General features: G+C 41.6%; 1 protein-coding gene across 2 annotated transcripts in view; it reads right to left on the bottom strand.

The window, feature by feature from the left end:
- The window catches only part of ago3a (argonaute RISC catalytic component 3a), a 28,198-nt gene continuing 12,632 nt past the window's right edge, over nt 1–15,566 (bottom strand). Inside the window, exons 5-19 of one of the 2 annotated variants that reach the window (XM_080039409.1) lie at nt 15,090–15,226; nt 13,127–13,261; nt 12,663–12,750; nt 11,955–12,102; nt 11,605–11,724; nt 9,826–9,969; nt 8,823–8,956; nt 8,152–8,336; nt 7,456–7,615; nt 7,073–7,163; nt 6,506–6,700; nt 6,034–6,168; nt 5,325–5,426; nt 4,811–5,010; nt 1–4,298 (exon numbers count right to left, since the gene is read on the bottom strand). In XM_080039409.1, coding sequence (XP_079895535.1) covers nt 4,190–4,298; nt 4,811–5,010; nt 5,325–5,426; nt 6,034–6,168; nt 6,506–6,700; nt 7,073–7,163; nt 7,456–7,615; nt 8,152–8,336; nt 8,823–8,956; nt 9,826–9,969; nt 11,605–11,724; nt 11,955–12,102; nt 12,663–12,750; nt 13,127–13,261; nt 15,090–15,226 — 2,083 coding nt within the window. In that variant the 3' untranslated portion in view covers nt 1–4,189. The remainder of the gene's footprint in view (nt 4,299–4,810; nt 5,011–5,324; nt 5,427–6,033; nt 6,169–6,505; nt 6,701–7,072; nt 7,164–7,455; nt 7,616–8,151; nt 8,337–8,822; nt 8,957–9,825; nt 9,970–11,604; nt 11,725–11,954; nt 12,103–12,662; nt 12,751–13,126; nt 13,262–15,089; nt 15,227–15,566) is intronic. The other variant, XM_080039410.1, reaches the window with a different exon arrangement.

The raw sequence follows: 15,566 nt of genomic DNA, 5'->3' as shown, positions 1-15,566 counted from the left end.
ACCATTGGTCCAAGACACTCAATAAATGCACTAAAGGAAGCAACAGCTCAACCACAACCATATACTTGGCATATATTCTATTTCTAAGTAGGCTGAACATCTGAAGACATGAAACATTGCATTTCCGTCAATAAAAAAAACGAGCCTCCATTGTGTGTGGGTGTGTGTGTGTATCTGTGTGCGTAACTTCATCCATTCCTACATCGCAATGTGTTCTTTGTAAAGGAGATTCTGTTTGTTTGATTTACATCTCATCTTTAAATTTACAGCACCATCAAGAGGAAAGGCACTTTCCATGGACTTTTATTTTGATCTCACTCCGTTGCTACCTTCCACTGCAAATAGAGAGCAACCAAAATCAGATCGATTACTAGAAACATGTTATACACCTTTACTTGTGAAAAAAAACAACTGGAGATGCTGACCTTTCCAAGTTAACTGAGCTATTCTTCAGATGCCCGTTTTTTCAAGCTTCCATTAAGAAATACTTGTACTTTACAGTTAGTAATCCTAAATGAGTGTACCATTTTATTTCAGTCAAGCCTGGCAAGTCGTTTTAATAGCAACTGGAAAGACAAACACAACTATTCCCCCATTGTGTAACACAAACGTCTGATGAGAAAAAGAAAAGAGCAAATAAATGTCTCGGTATCCCTTCAAGCGTCCGCTTCCACACGCTCCAAATGGTCTTGCTCATGTTAGGTCACTTCTCCACTGGCTTAATATTTTGCGAAGCAGAGCTGATGACATTTCAGGTTGTAAGCGAGGCAAAAACACATCTGCTATGTAAACATGTGTTTCAACTGCCCTCGAGAATGTAGTGTATACACAAAACTGAACACCCATTATACAGACCAGCGGACATAGCCACTTATAAAATGGATTTCTAATACTCAAAAATCAACCTTCTGGACCCAAACTTGCAACATCACATAACATTCTCATTCTCTCCACATTGCATACACTTGAATTCATGGCATAACCCACTATATCTCACTGAACAGACCCCACTATTGTCCTACACATCTATTCATTTTCTGTGCCTCCCATGGGGAAGCGGGGGGGGGGGGGGGGGTATCAGATGGGATCATACGGCCCTGGAATGTAGTCATCTGGCACAGGGGAGTAAATGTTCAAGCGCAAAAGGGGAAAGTGAGCAACAATGAGCTTACAGGCTTTGTCACACCACAGGTTTACCAGTAGGCTGACGCTTTGTACTTTAGGAGCACATGGAAGGAAAAGGAGAGGGAAGCAACAGGAGGTCACAATCCCATGTAAACCTCCCCCGCCCGAGGCATTGACAATGGTTGGAATGGAGAACTATACTGCCGCTTGATACCACATCGTTTGATCACACGTGTCTTTGAAATGGATCAAAAACTCTTTCAAAACCACAATCTTTTTTCGCTCTCTCTCTCCCTTTCGATTAAAAGCATCAGCACTGATTTAAGAAGAACCAGGGAACATTCCATAGGAGAAACTCTGCTCAATCGATACATCCACCGACACCTCTACTTTCCTACCGTTTATCAAAACAATAGGGATGTAACACAAAGCCTTTTCGGAGTGCAGTATTTAATATCGTCTCTTCCCCTCTATATGAACAGATACACAAAAAAGTGTAGAGAAATAAGTATTCAACATCTCGCAGCTTTGTTTTTCTCTCTCTCCATGCGTTGAAGCAACAGGCTGTTACGTCCACATCCCTATCAATAACAGTATGACAGTCTAAAGACACGTCACTTAGTTCCAACAACTCCACCACTGTTCACACGTACACTATGGTGACACAGGAACAATTCAACAGTCTATTGCAATATCAAAACTTTGCTATTATATATATTTTTTAAAACCATAAATAATACATGTATTACTAAGATTAATATTAGACTACATTTATTTTCTCTGTTAGCAAAAATAAGTGGTGTGCATTAGATCATTTAAAATGTACAAATATACTTTTGATCTGGCTGTTGAAAAAGGCTTTCCGACACTAGTGAATTCATGAAGGCTCAAAGACTCCTATAGGCTCGTCACACTGGAAGGCTATAGCCAATGAGAGGCAGTCAAAACAACAGCGTGATCCCTCACTGTACCGCTCAGTAGGCTCTCAATGCTGATCGTAACCATTGAGCGGTATATCTAGAGCTACCAAAACCTATACCCTGCTCCTCCTGTACAGAGGTTCAGCTTCAGAGTTGTAATTCAGACAGAGTAGCACCATGCCTGTGTTCAATCCACGTACACAGTTCCTTTTAGTGCAGATAACTTTTTTTTAAACAAACTTTTAGGTTCAAACACACTGTAGCAGCTGGATCCGTGCCTCGTAAAGATTAAGCAAAAAGACAACTCGGCTCGTCTATGCTTGGGACGCTGCTCTGAAGCAAAGCCAACAGCCAACAGTGCCGTGTTCGGCAAACACAATAAATATATTGAACTTTGAATGATTTGAATGAGATGTATAGAAAAGTCAGTAGATGCTTTTTTTGAGAGGCATCAGGTGAACTCTCTTGCTTGAAACCATCGTATGCTGTGTATTTGTCGGGAAATACTTTTTGATTAATTAACCCTGTGTATAGGATCCCTTTAGTGAATTGTGCAGCGTTTGACCATTTAACCCTTAACTTCCACCAGGCACTTGAATACTACCTCTGTATGGCCTTTGTATAGTCCACTTTGCTGCAGTCAGGTGCAGTCATTCTTAGGAATTGAGAGAATCAGCCTCATTAGCAAAGTGATGATCGGGAATTCTGAATGTTTTGCCCATGGATGATGATGTATTTTTAAAACCAAAGAAGTGCATAACATCCTTCAGGCCAAGTCAAAACATGAAAATAATCACCAAAACTACAGTTGCACTATTTTTTTTTCAACAGCAGGGGGCAAACTAATAGGACAATGCCAGTAAATTGTCTCACTGAAGAACAACACATGAAAGGCCCGAGCAAGTGAGAAACTTTTTCGACTTTTTCTAGGACACCATTCTTTTCAGTCTCTTAAGTGCCCTAAGATCCTATTCCCTTCGTTTCAACTGATTATTGCACAACCAGCATCTCAAACTCAAGAGAGGGAAATGTGAGATTAAGCACATACCAAAATGAACGCGCGGCGACTACCAAGATTAAAAAAACATAAGATCATATGATTTAAATGATTATAAAAAAAAACTCAGAATCATAAAATGTTTCACATAATGTAGAAGACAAAATAACAACCACAATTAAATAACAGTGTTATACTTTGAAATTAAATCCATAGATGGCTGCACTTGAGCAATTGAAATGATCAGCCAATGTAAACTGCCTGTTTAAAATGTCACCGCTGGCTGCTTAAGATAAATCCAAAACTGATCAGAAACCTTTTAAAACAACTAATTGTTGCGACTCAAAAAAGGGGGGCATTAATACCTCGTCGCCAACAGGTGGCAGTGTGCTCAAAAGAACAGTCGCTCCATACAAGTAAACTGGGGATTTCACACATACTAGTGGAAAGTGACAAGCAAGAGGGAACAAGAGGAAAAGTGGTAACTGGGTGGACCTGGGTTGTCCACTGAAATGCTAACTAGATTCCAAAATAAAATCAAACATCCCTAGTCTGACCCTTCCTTCTCCACATCCCTCATCTCTAACACTGGGGAGAATAAAAAACAAACTACAGTAAAAACTGAAAGAATGTAAAAGTGCTGCAGCTCAAAGTGACTTGAGGTACGGTAGATGGCCAAGGAGCAGATGAGTAGACTATAAATAGATTGTGCCAAAGCTGGGGGAAACTATAAACAAAACAAAAAAACACCCACTAGGCCACAAGTAAAGTAGACAAACTGGAAAGAACAGATCCTCAGGAGGGGCAATGAAAAAAGGGGGGCCTTGATAAGGGTGAAAATAATGAACTAGTTGGCTGGTTTGATATTGCATAATAGTGCTGAGTTTCTCTCTTGTGTGTTTTTAAAGCAGCTTTTGCATCCTCAGTGTCCAGTGTGGGGGGGGGGGGTTGAATCCTCCCCTCCCTCCTCCCGGCTTTCCTCTGCACAGTGTCAGGTCCGGATTGACTAGGCGTGTGTGTGTGTGTGTGGGGGGGGGGGGGGGGGGGATTTGCACGTGTGAGGCAAGCCAGGCGTGCACAGTTGTGTCTGTATGTGTTTCTGTTGTGTGTTAAGGGTGGCAATGGTTGAGGATGGGTTTGGTGCAGCTCAGGCGAAGTACATGGTCCTCAGGGTGTCGTGGTGAATCTGAACAGCTTTGGCCAGCGCCTGGGGGTCCCGACCGTTACTCTGTCCAGACACATGGCTGCCCTCAGCGCTGCAGAGTGGAGAGCAGAGGACCAGTTATCTAATAGCGAATTTTTCAGACTTTTTAAGGATCCTAGTGAATCTTAAAATACCTTTTTAAGACCTATTTCATGTTCATACTGGCAACAAAAAAAAGTTAAGATGTGAAAGAAAATTCCCTTCATTTCTTTTCAAAGTAAATTCATTTGTTCAAATTCAACATGAATTGTATGGCTCTATGTTGAATTCGTAGTTTTTTCACCGTATCCCAAATACACATTTAAAAATGAGACTGAAGTTAAAGTAGCATTCATTTCATAATTCTAAAATTTTAAGACCCGTCAAAATGCTATTTAAGACATTTTTAGACATTTTAAGGCCTAAAATTCAGATGATTGGATTTAAGACTTCAAGATTTCTAAATAATCCGCAGGAACCTGGGTTATGTTGGACGACAAACTGGAATTTGGAACATTCCGCCCAGTAATACAAAAACCTACTGCTATCAGAACACTTCTATGTTTTTTACTCTCCCTCCCTCACCTGTCATGTTCTTTGTCCACTAGATGGTAGCGTGCGCGGAAGGCCACTAGGTGAGCGTAGTAGGCTGGCGCGGGGATGGACACTGAGCGGGTACAGCGCACGTAGGTGTGGCACAACTGGTAGGTGAGCAGCTGGAACTCGTCAGCGGTAAAACAATTGTCATCCCACAGTACATGGTAATGGGAGGGCCGACTGGTGCCCTGCGAGGAGGGAATAAAATGACACGTTTGTATTATCATTAGATTCAGATTTAGGATACAATGCTTTTATTGGTGGTTGCTATTCCACAGTTATTGCAAAGGTGAGGATGCTGTTGATACCAGCTCAATAAAACTGTATTATAAAGCCCCATGATCAAGAGAAACATTTTCACCTGGAATGACTATGTCCAAAAAGAGAAATTAAAGATTTTGTTCAAAGTTTGCCAAGGGGAAATCAGCATTTTGCGGGGACAACTAACACCGCATATTTATGAAAAAAAATAAATAAAAAAAAGACGAGAGTTTGATCTCACCTGTATTCCGGCGTGACTGCAGAGGTAAAAGTCAAACTCATAGGGATGTGTGATGTCCGTGTCCACGGTAGTACCAGCAGGAATGTTTCCACTGCGCCCAACCTTACAGAAAGCAGAGTTATAGTCAGTTAGTCTTTACTAATGCACTATTTTATGTTTTTATATAAAAAAATATATAAAAACTAGAACAGAAAATGGAAGATGAAGGTAAATAGTGGCAGAAAACAAAGCTTTAAAAGCACTAAATGGAAAAGTTCTAATCACTGTTAAAAGAAAACACCTACAGTAGTTGATGGACCGACCGAAGCATTAGGTTAACCAAGTGCTTCCCAATCAACCAATTAAAAGCCTAATACTCTAGAGGGCATTATGCTCTCTATGGGAGTGTTTGTACTGAAAATAATGTTGTTCCTAGCCCAGTCTTAAGGGCCTTGAGTGCCACTCCAGAGCTAGGGGGGGTTTGTATTGGGCCCTAATGCTTTAATCGAAGGTAATTACAGGGGTCAGGAGGGTGACCAGACCAATTGACAACAAAACGTAATAAAGGTGCCCCATTTTGAGTACATAACGTGCTGGCACAGCGCATAAAAATAACATGGAGTAACACATAACAGACTGTACTGACTTTAATGGGTACCATCCCTGTTTCATACTCAAAGTGATTGGTTGTGTAAAAGTGATTGTGTGTGTATGTGTGGTGGGGACTCACTCTCTCGTTGCGATCGGCACAGAAGAGGCGTGTATGGTGGCGTTTTTGCACAACAATGTAAGTGATGCCAGGCTGGTACTCCTTCTCCAGGCTTATACAGGCCTCACGAATGGCCAGCAGCTCATAATACAGCACCTGAAGGAGAAAGACAAGAAGAAGAAAGGGGGAATAAATGGCTTTAATACAAACTGTTAATAAAAACTATCCTTGAAGAAAAACCCTGTCAACTGTCTTTGTCATACACTGTACAATATATATTGTATTGTGTTCCACTTTAGTTTAATTTTTTTATTTGAAGTGTCCGAGCCACTGACATACAACGATGTAAATAGCTCCTTAAACATACAGTCTTCAGCCATAATATCTTAATGATCTAAATACTAACCCTTTTCTGCAAGCCAAATTCAACAGATTTTTTTAGCTGGAGCTCGGTGCTCTAAGAAATCTTTTTTGGACAAAAGTGGGTGCTGACCTGTCTGAACTGGCCTTCCGAGACTCCATCCCTGTAGAAGATGATCCTGGTGGGCTTGTAGCGGGTTGACTTGTAGAACTGGATGAGTAGTTCCCTCACCATGGAGGCCAGGTCCTGGATGACCTCCTGTCTGGGTCTCTGGACCCGCACTGTGGCACAGTACCTGCTGGGGTGAGCGTCCATACTGCCTACCACCTGGGGGGGGGGGGGGGGGGAGAGAGAGAGAGAGAGAGAGAGAGAGAGAGAGAGAGAGAGAGAGAGAGGGGAGCATGAGTGATGATGAGTTGTGAAGGAAGAGCAAAGAGAGCAGTGGAGAGAGAGAGGGAAGGTGAAAAATGTCAATCAGATACATTGAACATTTGTTTTAAGAGTTTCAAAACGGATTAACCAAACTTTCCTCAGAGGAGAATAGGATCCCTGGAACACTTTTTGAAGTTAGAAAGCTACCATAAAAGTAACTGTTTCACGGTTGTTGTTTACAGCAGCAGGGCCCATTGCAAATATAAACAAATTCCCCTCGCCTGAAACTGCATAGTGCACCTTTAAGGTTAAGAAGAAGAAACTCACTGCTGCAATGGAAGGCTTCTTTCCATCTCCAGCAGGTGGATGTGTGACATCTGCACCCAAGAACATAACCGGCTGCTGAAACACTGAAGGCCTGATGATTGAGAGACATAACAAAGGCAGTCGTTATACTGAGTGACATGACAGCAGATACATTACATACAGACAGTTTCTTCGTATGGTTCCATGTTTATTACTATGGTGTGTTAATTGTGTGTTTTTTTAAAATGTTTGTACAAATGTCATATACAATTTGTGATACCGTACATGTGAAAAATAAAAACAATAGATGAACATTCCAAGCTAGGAGAAACTATCTAAAACTGGCATGACTACAGTAGCGTGCCACAGTATATAGAGAAGAAATACTATAGAGCTGGACTGACCGTTGGTGAGGCACCAGGATGTTGTTGATGCCTCCCAGCTTGACGTTGATCTTGAGGCAGAGGTTGGAGAGGGTCTGAGGAGACGTCTTCACCACGTTCTTCACCTGAACACACTGCGTGGCCATTCCCAACTGGGTGTCTCCCACACGCTTTACCTCCGCTATGGGTAGTTAGAAAAAGTCAGCATCAAAAGATTGGAAAACGTTTATAAAGTATATAAAAAACAATACGTAAACTATTATCCTTGAGAAAATAGCAGCGACATTATAATGTAGGTTTTTTCGAAATCATCAAAATGGAGTTTTCTGAAAGCTGATGAATGCTTTTTTTAAACTTATCAGTCATGTAAGTCAAAGCTTCATGAGGGCCAACCTATTAAAAAAATAGTATAGTATAAAGGATACAAGTGAGCAAACATGCATGGAAACAATTAATTTTCCATGTTTATGTAAGATAAAAACAAAAACAGTCTGAGAAAATAATACAAAGCTAAAAATATTTTATACAACGGATAGAGTGTTTTGTAATAGAGCTTGAAGTGTACTCGTGAATATGTTTATTCATTTGTGAAAGTGAGGAGGAGAGAATATCGCGCCAGCAGTCCCAGAATAGCATTAGCGTTCCCACAAAGTCTAAGCCACAAGCATATCTCTGGACTCTACTGTAATATTTATTTTGAAGTAGTTTTCTTCTAACCATAGACGGGAGTCTTTCCCGGCAGAATGACGATGATGAGCTGCAGACCAGAGTAGGTGTTCTTCAGGTGTCTGAACATGGGCTCCACACTGTCCGCTCCCTGGGCGTATTTACAGAAACATGGCTGGCCCTGGATGGGCATCCCAGCATCCTTAGAGATCTTACGCAGCTGGTCTGTGAAACCCCTACATAAGGAAGGCAAGGATTAAGAGTTGTTCTGCTTGCATGCAAATAAGAATGGACACCTGCACAACATAAAATATTGTTCCTTGTGCAACAGGAAATGGTACATCATAAATGGTTGATCATTGAGCTTATGTTAAAGTTTAACATTTCAAAGTATGTTTATTCATGTTTTTACTATCTTACTATGCCAAAAAAACAAATGGAAGTGTGATGTGTGAGGTTTCAGAATTTTTCTTTTTGATATCTTTGCAATGAAGCGCATAAGGCAGTTTGCATCTGGACTTTTACTACAGAGGATGCTGTACCTCTGACATGGCTCGGTTATTTTGTATCTACTAAAGCCAAAATGAAAATGTAATTAAATTATTAAATTTGAAAAACAAAGCAAAATACATCTATTTGAATATTTACCTTACAAATGATCATAAATATACTTCAGTGAGCATCATTTACAGAAATAATAAACTAGCAAAAACTCAACATACTTCAGGATTTCTTCTCGACACTGCCTCTGTGTGGCGAAACAGGCGATGGCCCACATCTTGATCTCCACCCCGGTGTGGAACTGCTTCCCCCTCATGTCCCACACCCCGTGGCTGGGCGTGGCTACGGTGCGGTTCTGAAACAACATTGCAGTCTCACCACATGTACTCATGATTATGTGGGCAAACACTCTCATTCGTATACTGTTCATACAGACTCAACAAGCTGGAGGGCACCCACTCGCAGACAAACACAAACACACAGAATCCATACACCCTCTACATCCATACCAAACGCTTATTCCTGTACAGAAATTCACACTTTAAAAGAAACATGCATTTGCAAAAGAGTATTCGACCAAAATAAATACAGTAGCTCTCGCCAGAGAAACATTTAACCTTCTAACAGAATGAAAAATATCAACAGGTGGTAGTGATGTGAACCATGAAGGTTGTTGCAAACGTAGTATGATGCTAAGTGTGATGGAATCTGTAGTATGTATTGTGAGATGCAATTGTATGTGTGTATGACGCACAACATAGTTTGCATAATGATGACATAGTGTTTCAGTAATACAAACCAAATGTGCAATGATAAGGAGTGTCTCCTCAGAGAAGCTAAACAGACAGATGTTATCAGCTTTTGTGGCTCAGTCTCAATAAGTTGCTTCTTTATTCAAATTTTTATCACCTCTTCTGACTTCACCAAGGAAAACTGACATTAGGGCAAAAGCTGAAAAGGTTTTTTTGGTGTATTTGCTATAATGATCTGTACCTTAAAAGCTGTATCCAATAATGATATGGGTGTACTTCTTTATTTTTATTTAAGGTAGAAAGTTTGCACTCAACCACAAGAAACACACAGAGCCAAGAGGACAGACACCATGAGGTACAAACAGAAGCCAGTGTGTTAGTTCCCCCTCAGCGACAGTAGAATAAAGAGCTGAGGAAGGGGAGAGCGTGTCAGACAAACAGAGAGAATGGGCGTGATTTAAAGGAAGGGTACCATAAAGTGCTCTGTGCTCACCCTGCCGCCGTATTGCAGCATGGGGGCGGGTAGCACTCGCCCCGTCACGTGGGCCATCTCGTCGCGCACCTTGAACTGGAATTCCTGTACGAAAGGGTCTGCCTCGTAGTTGGCACTGCGCACCTGCAAGGGAAAAGAGGGATGGGAAAAATGGACACAAAGTTATTTTGATTAAAGGAATAATTTATCATTCATTAAACGTATACGTACTTTCTTGCTGAGATTTAGATGAGCAGAACAATACCACTGTCACATTTTCTACTAATATTAGCTCATATTAGCTATTTTAGCATACAGACAGGACACAGCTAACCTAGCATTGTCTAAAACTAAAAGGTAACACCATTCGACTATCCGCACCTCTAAAGCTCAGCAATTTACACATTATATCTAGTTTGTTTAATCTATACATAACTGAAGAGCAAATCAAGTCAGATATGAGATTGTGATCAATCTTCTCTCATTTGACTCTGTGCCAAGTGCGGGTACCATGATGGTTAGATAGATCCTATGTTTATGCTGGTTTTCCTAATAAGGGCATTTCTTTTCCGTACTTGATGTTGCATTTATGGGTGTTCAATTCAATTCAATTCAGTTCAGTTTATTTAAGAATAGGACAGTGCAAATTATTAAAACACATGATTATACATGGGTTAAAAATGCCAGATTTATCCAAAAGGCTACTTTTCATCTGTAGTCCCTTGGCCTTGATGGTAAAAGGAATTTTTAAATATAAAAAAGCATGCTATTTTTACTTTATGCTTCTTCTCTTATGCAGTTCGCGTTTTCATTAGTTTATAAAATAACGGTGAAAAGGACCAAAAAAATCAATATGGAATTGATTAAGCAGTTCTGACAGACACAGCTTATCTGCTTGTTTTGTACTTTTCTGTCTCTCAACCTCTGCTTTTCCACCCACACTGCCCTGTGAGTTTCAAGCAACAGTGCATCTTAATGTAAACGCCACCACAGAGATGTCTACAATGATTTCCTGTAAGCAAGTCCAGTCATTTGGCTCCTGAGTGAAGAGATGGGGAGACGTGGTTCAAAAACACAACAACAGATACTAAAAGTGCATTGCTAATCTGATGGTTGCCAGAGGCAGTCTGTCTTTCCATAAACAATACTGGGCCGCCTCTCACCACACATTAAAGCCATTACTGCTCCAGCATTTTGTTGACCCTTGGTAGGCCTGCCTTGTAATTACCAAATGCAATGGACAAGCACGACGACATGCCGCCGTTACATTATAAAAGGAGAATCTGGGAGACGTGATTACAAAACAAGCAATCTGGATATCAACATGAGCAGCAATGCAACCAAGTGTTGACAGGCTTAGCAACGCAAGCTTTTTATAACACCACTGTGTCTCCAACTTAATGCTATCCAAATGTAACCTGCAGAAATCAACATAAACTGTTGCGGGCTAAAATATTGGATTTAATCGATCCATGATATCAGCATATTAGTATAGAGACTTTATTGGCATAAATGTAGCGGTCTAGGCACCATGTTGTCTTTGGGTGTGTCCACACCCGCTTTATGTTCTACTATGTACAGTATAACCTAAACAAAACAACTTGAATGAGTATCCTTAGTAGTTTCAAGTGTCACAGCCATGGATTTATAGTGTGTTAATGCTGAAGTTTCTAAAAGTTACTAATTAACAGATTACACTTTTGTCACTTTAGTATTCAATAAGGATGTCTAGATCCTGTGTTAGAAGATTTTGATTCAGTTGGTGTCTCCTCAACTCACCAGCCTGCTGATCTCCTCCTGCCTGTCGGGTGCAGAGCGAGCTGTGGCTTTGATCATAGTGGAGGTCTGATTATCAGTCAGCTTCTTGATGCACCGTTGACCTGCTACAATATTACACACCTGCGGGAAGAGATGGACACATTTTTTTTAATGTTGTTAGATGCATCTTTGAGGATTTTAGTTATTATATAGCCAGCAACATTTTCTGGACATGTTTTTCTGCAACTGCCCAGCTTTTTATTTATTCAGTTGATGCACAGGCACTCCCGGGAGCTGCCCGGTAGACCATATACTCCATGTTTCAACATGCACATCAAAACCTGATGAAGTACAAAGTTGTTTTCCCTCACCTCCAGTGGCAGGTAGGTGTGCTTCTGCTCCTGGCCCACCTGTAGACAGGGCAGGTGGGGGTATTTTAGCTGCAGGCTGTACTTCTCCCTGAAGTAATGGGCTACAGTACGCTCTACTGTCTGACCATTCTCCAACTGCAGAGGGAACCTGCAGTGAAAAGAGCATCTCATGTCAGAATTCACGCCTCCAACTGAATTGGATCGATTTATTTTGTATCACCTTAAGGATTTCCATAGTTAATCTTATAACATTGTATAGAAGCTTATGAAACCATATTTGATCGATAGAGGATATGTTAAGCTTAGTCAGAGTCCATGCTTTATTTTAATACATAAATACCTTTATGATCATTACTGAACATCTTAATTTAACCAATTAATCTACTTAGCTATTTTAGCTAGTCTTACAGCATATTGGTAAATGGCACATTGCCATCTGTATGAACCATCCTGTTTAAAGTGCCATATGGTGATGTAAAGGATAACACACAGCGAGGTATTCTACTCCGGATGCCGGACATTGAAGATCTACTTCACCCGTGGATGACTAATGTATGCTGCATGGTTGTCAGGTGAGTCAGCCATTATCTGGTTTGTTTGGTAGTGAATTGGTGATGGCATCCTCTGTGGTCCATGTTTCCCCTCCAAACCCCTCCCATCCACACACAGTCTCCTGTTACCTCGCCGCCTGCACGGAGGCTGACTCACGTTTGATGGCTGGCAGGTCGACGGGTCACGTTGCATACGCGATACTTCCTCCGCATGGTTCCACAGTGCGTCACCTCCACCTTCAAACCTGGTTGGATAATAGAATAAAAGTGATGGCTGAACATTAAGAATGTGTCTGTGTGTGAATAGTTGTGACATGCCCTCTCCTTTATTCCTGCTCAAACTCCCTGACGCACATAATGTTACTGTATTCATCTGACTTAAAACTCTCTTTTCGGGGCGCCCTTAGCTCAGTTGGTAGGGCGTCCCCCCCGGGCCGGGCCCAGCAGCAGACTCGGGTTTCGATTCCCGCCCGCGGTCGTTCTCTGCATGTCACTCCCCTTTCTGCCCCATTTCTCCTCTGTCTCTCTGCACTGTCAATACAGCATAAAAATGCCAAAAAAAAAACAAAAAAAAAACTCTCTTTTTATACATGCAGATTCACTCAAAAACCCAATGTTCACCTTTGATTTCTTTGGTGAATTTGACCCGATGTGAGTCTGTGAGGGGTCGAGGCTGCTCGTCTATGTTGTGGATGTCCAGCACTTCACACATGAACTGGATGATTGGCTGGGCCTTGTAGAAGGCGGTGGCAGACACTGCAAGGTAAACCAAGGATACGAGTCATTTTCGACAAAATGAAATAAAAAACACAAATACTCTAACACTAGGCTTGATTCTTTATCACAGTTTAAGATAGATGATATTCGTGTTGAGTTAAATTAAAATAGGGGAAGCGAGAACAGGTATAAAAAAAAAAACACAAAGCCGAAAGAAAGAAATCTAAAACTGGACACAGAGATAGAGAGAGTGGTGCAGAAGAAATAATTGAAGAATAATCTGGCTCTGCTGCTGTGAGGTGACAAACCTCTGTCTGAAGCTGTCCTTGATAGAAAGCACTGCGAGCGCACATCCATGAGCGACGCCTAACAAGACGTCACTGTGCAAACAGTCTCTTCCAACTCTGGTTTGCCTCGTTGGACATGAGAGACTTTCACCATCAGCAGGAAGGGACATTACTCCTTATTGTCCTCCCAACGCATTGTGGTTTAATTTGTGTGTGTTTGGAAATGTTTATGAGTCATTCATGCAAATGAAAAATTTAATAGTCTTATTTTTTCTGTAATTACAATTATTTGGGTCCATAAGCTTTTGATCCAACCATGCTAGTGATCTTGCGTGGGAAGCACTTCTTGCTGCCATTATGCACATGTATTCAAATAGGCTAAAAACGGTTTTGTTTAATCAACGCACAATGCTAAACAGAAGAGTCAGAAAAGAAATGCTTCGCAAACACTTGGGGTTGTAGATTGTTGTTGGAGGGCAGACAAGAGACTTGAGCAGACTGAGATGAGAGGGCGGGAAAATGGAGACAAAGACAGAATGGGAGAGTAGAGGGGGAAAGGTTCAAATACAGACAGAGGCTTCAAGCAGTTGGAGCAAAACAAAAGCTGTCTCAGGGAAATGCTCCACACAGCTACCCTACTGACCCCAGCAACACCCACCAGTCTCACTCCTACAAAAACACACACACACACACACACACACACACACACACACACACACACACACACACACACACACACACACACACACACACACACACACACACACACACACACACACACACACACACACACACACACACACACACACACACACACACACACACACACACACACACACACACACACACACACACACACACACACACACACACACACACACACACACACACACACACACACACACACACACACACACACATGTTGCCCTCTGTCTCCACAGTAACCGACTAGCCGGTTCCCATCCAGCCAAGATCCCACCTTCTTCCAACTTCCTCGGTATCCAACACACCCTCCTACAGTGTGCATATGTCGCACACATTGTCCAGTCCGCCTTTTTGCCACTTATTTTCCACAAATAACAACAACAAAATGCCTAAGTTAAAAATTGTAGCTCACTATTCATGGTCATCAAACAGAGTTTTTCAACTGAGAAGAGACCAGTGCTGAATCCAATTACAAAACTACTACTTCCATTCTGTTAGTGTCCAAAAATAACTAGTCGTAACTTAAGCCAGCAGTAGTGGCCCCGTTCTGACAAATCGATCAAACATAAAAAGAGGAGGCAATGCCATCACCATGTGGAGCGTAATGCATTCAACAGTCTTCACAAGCTATGCAAGCAGCAAGTAGAGTTTTAAGTTTGATTTGATTGAAAACTAACCAAAAAAAAACTGCACATATATCCACCACAACTTCAGCCTCTGCAGCGATACAAAAAAAGTTCTTGAGAGTTTGTTGCAAGTTCTCATTGTATTAGAAGCAGTAAGACATATAAAAACAGCTGCAGCTGTGAAGCCATATTGTAGCCCTGAGGTGCCCACCGTAGCATAATAAATGCAAGGAGGAATTTGGAACTTACCGTCAATGTTTAGCATCATCTTCCACATGGCGGGGCGCACGGATTGATGGAAGCCGAACCAGACCTCCCTCCCTCCTCCCAGGGGATGGTCATATCCCTCTGGGGCAGAGAAGAAAGATCGACCTACCGGCGTGTACCTAAATGGAGAAAAGTCAGCCATTATAAGAAACGGAAGGAATGAGAGAAAAAACAATGATAGCTCCACAGAAAAAAGAGGTAAGCAGAAAGGGACACACGAGATGACAGAATGTGAGATTAGTTCACGCATGCTACACGGAGAATGTAGGTCAATATGCGTTTATACGGTGTCACATTCAGCTGCTCTCTGAAACTACATCAGTTAAATGAGAGGGTGGTGACACTAGCTGGAGCCATCGACCTCTTATTACTCTACCCAGGAGACGCATTAATAATTGCACACGGGGCTCCATTTGTCTTAGTGAATCTTGCACTGTCAATGTGCTGTGGTGCCTCTGC

The sequence above is a fragment of the Ammodytes marinus genome, assembly GCF_949987685.1.
Source record: "Ammodytes marinus genome assembly, chromosome: 13".
Classification (NCBI taxonomy): domain Eukaryota; kingdom Metazoa; phylum Chordata; class Actinopteri; order Uranoscopiformes; family Ammodytidae; genus Ammodytes; species Ammodytes marinus.
Note: the sequence above shows the minus strand (reverse complement) of the source record. Positions and strands in the feature narration are given on the sequence as shown.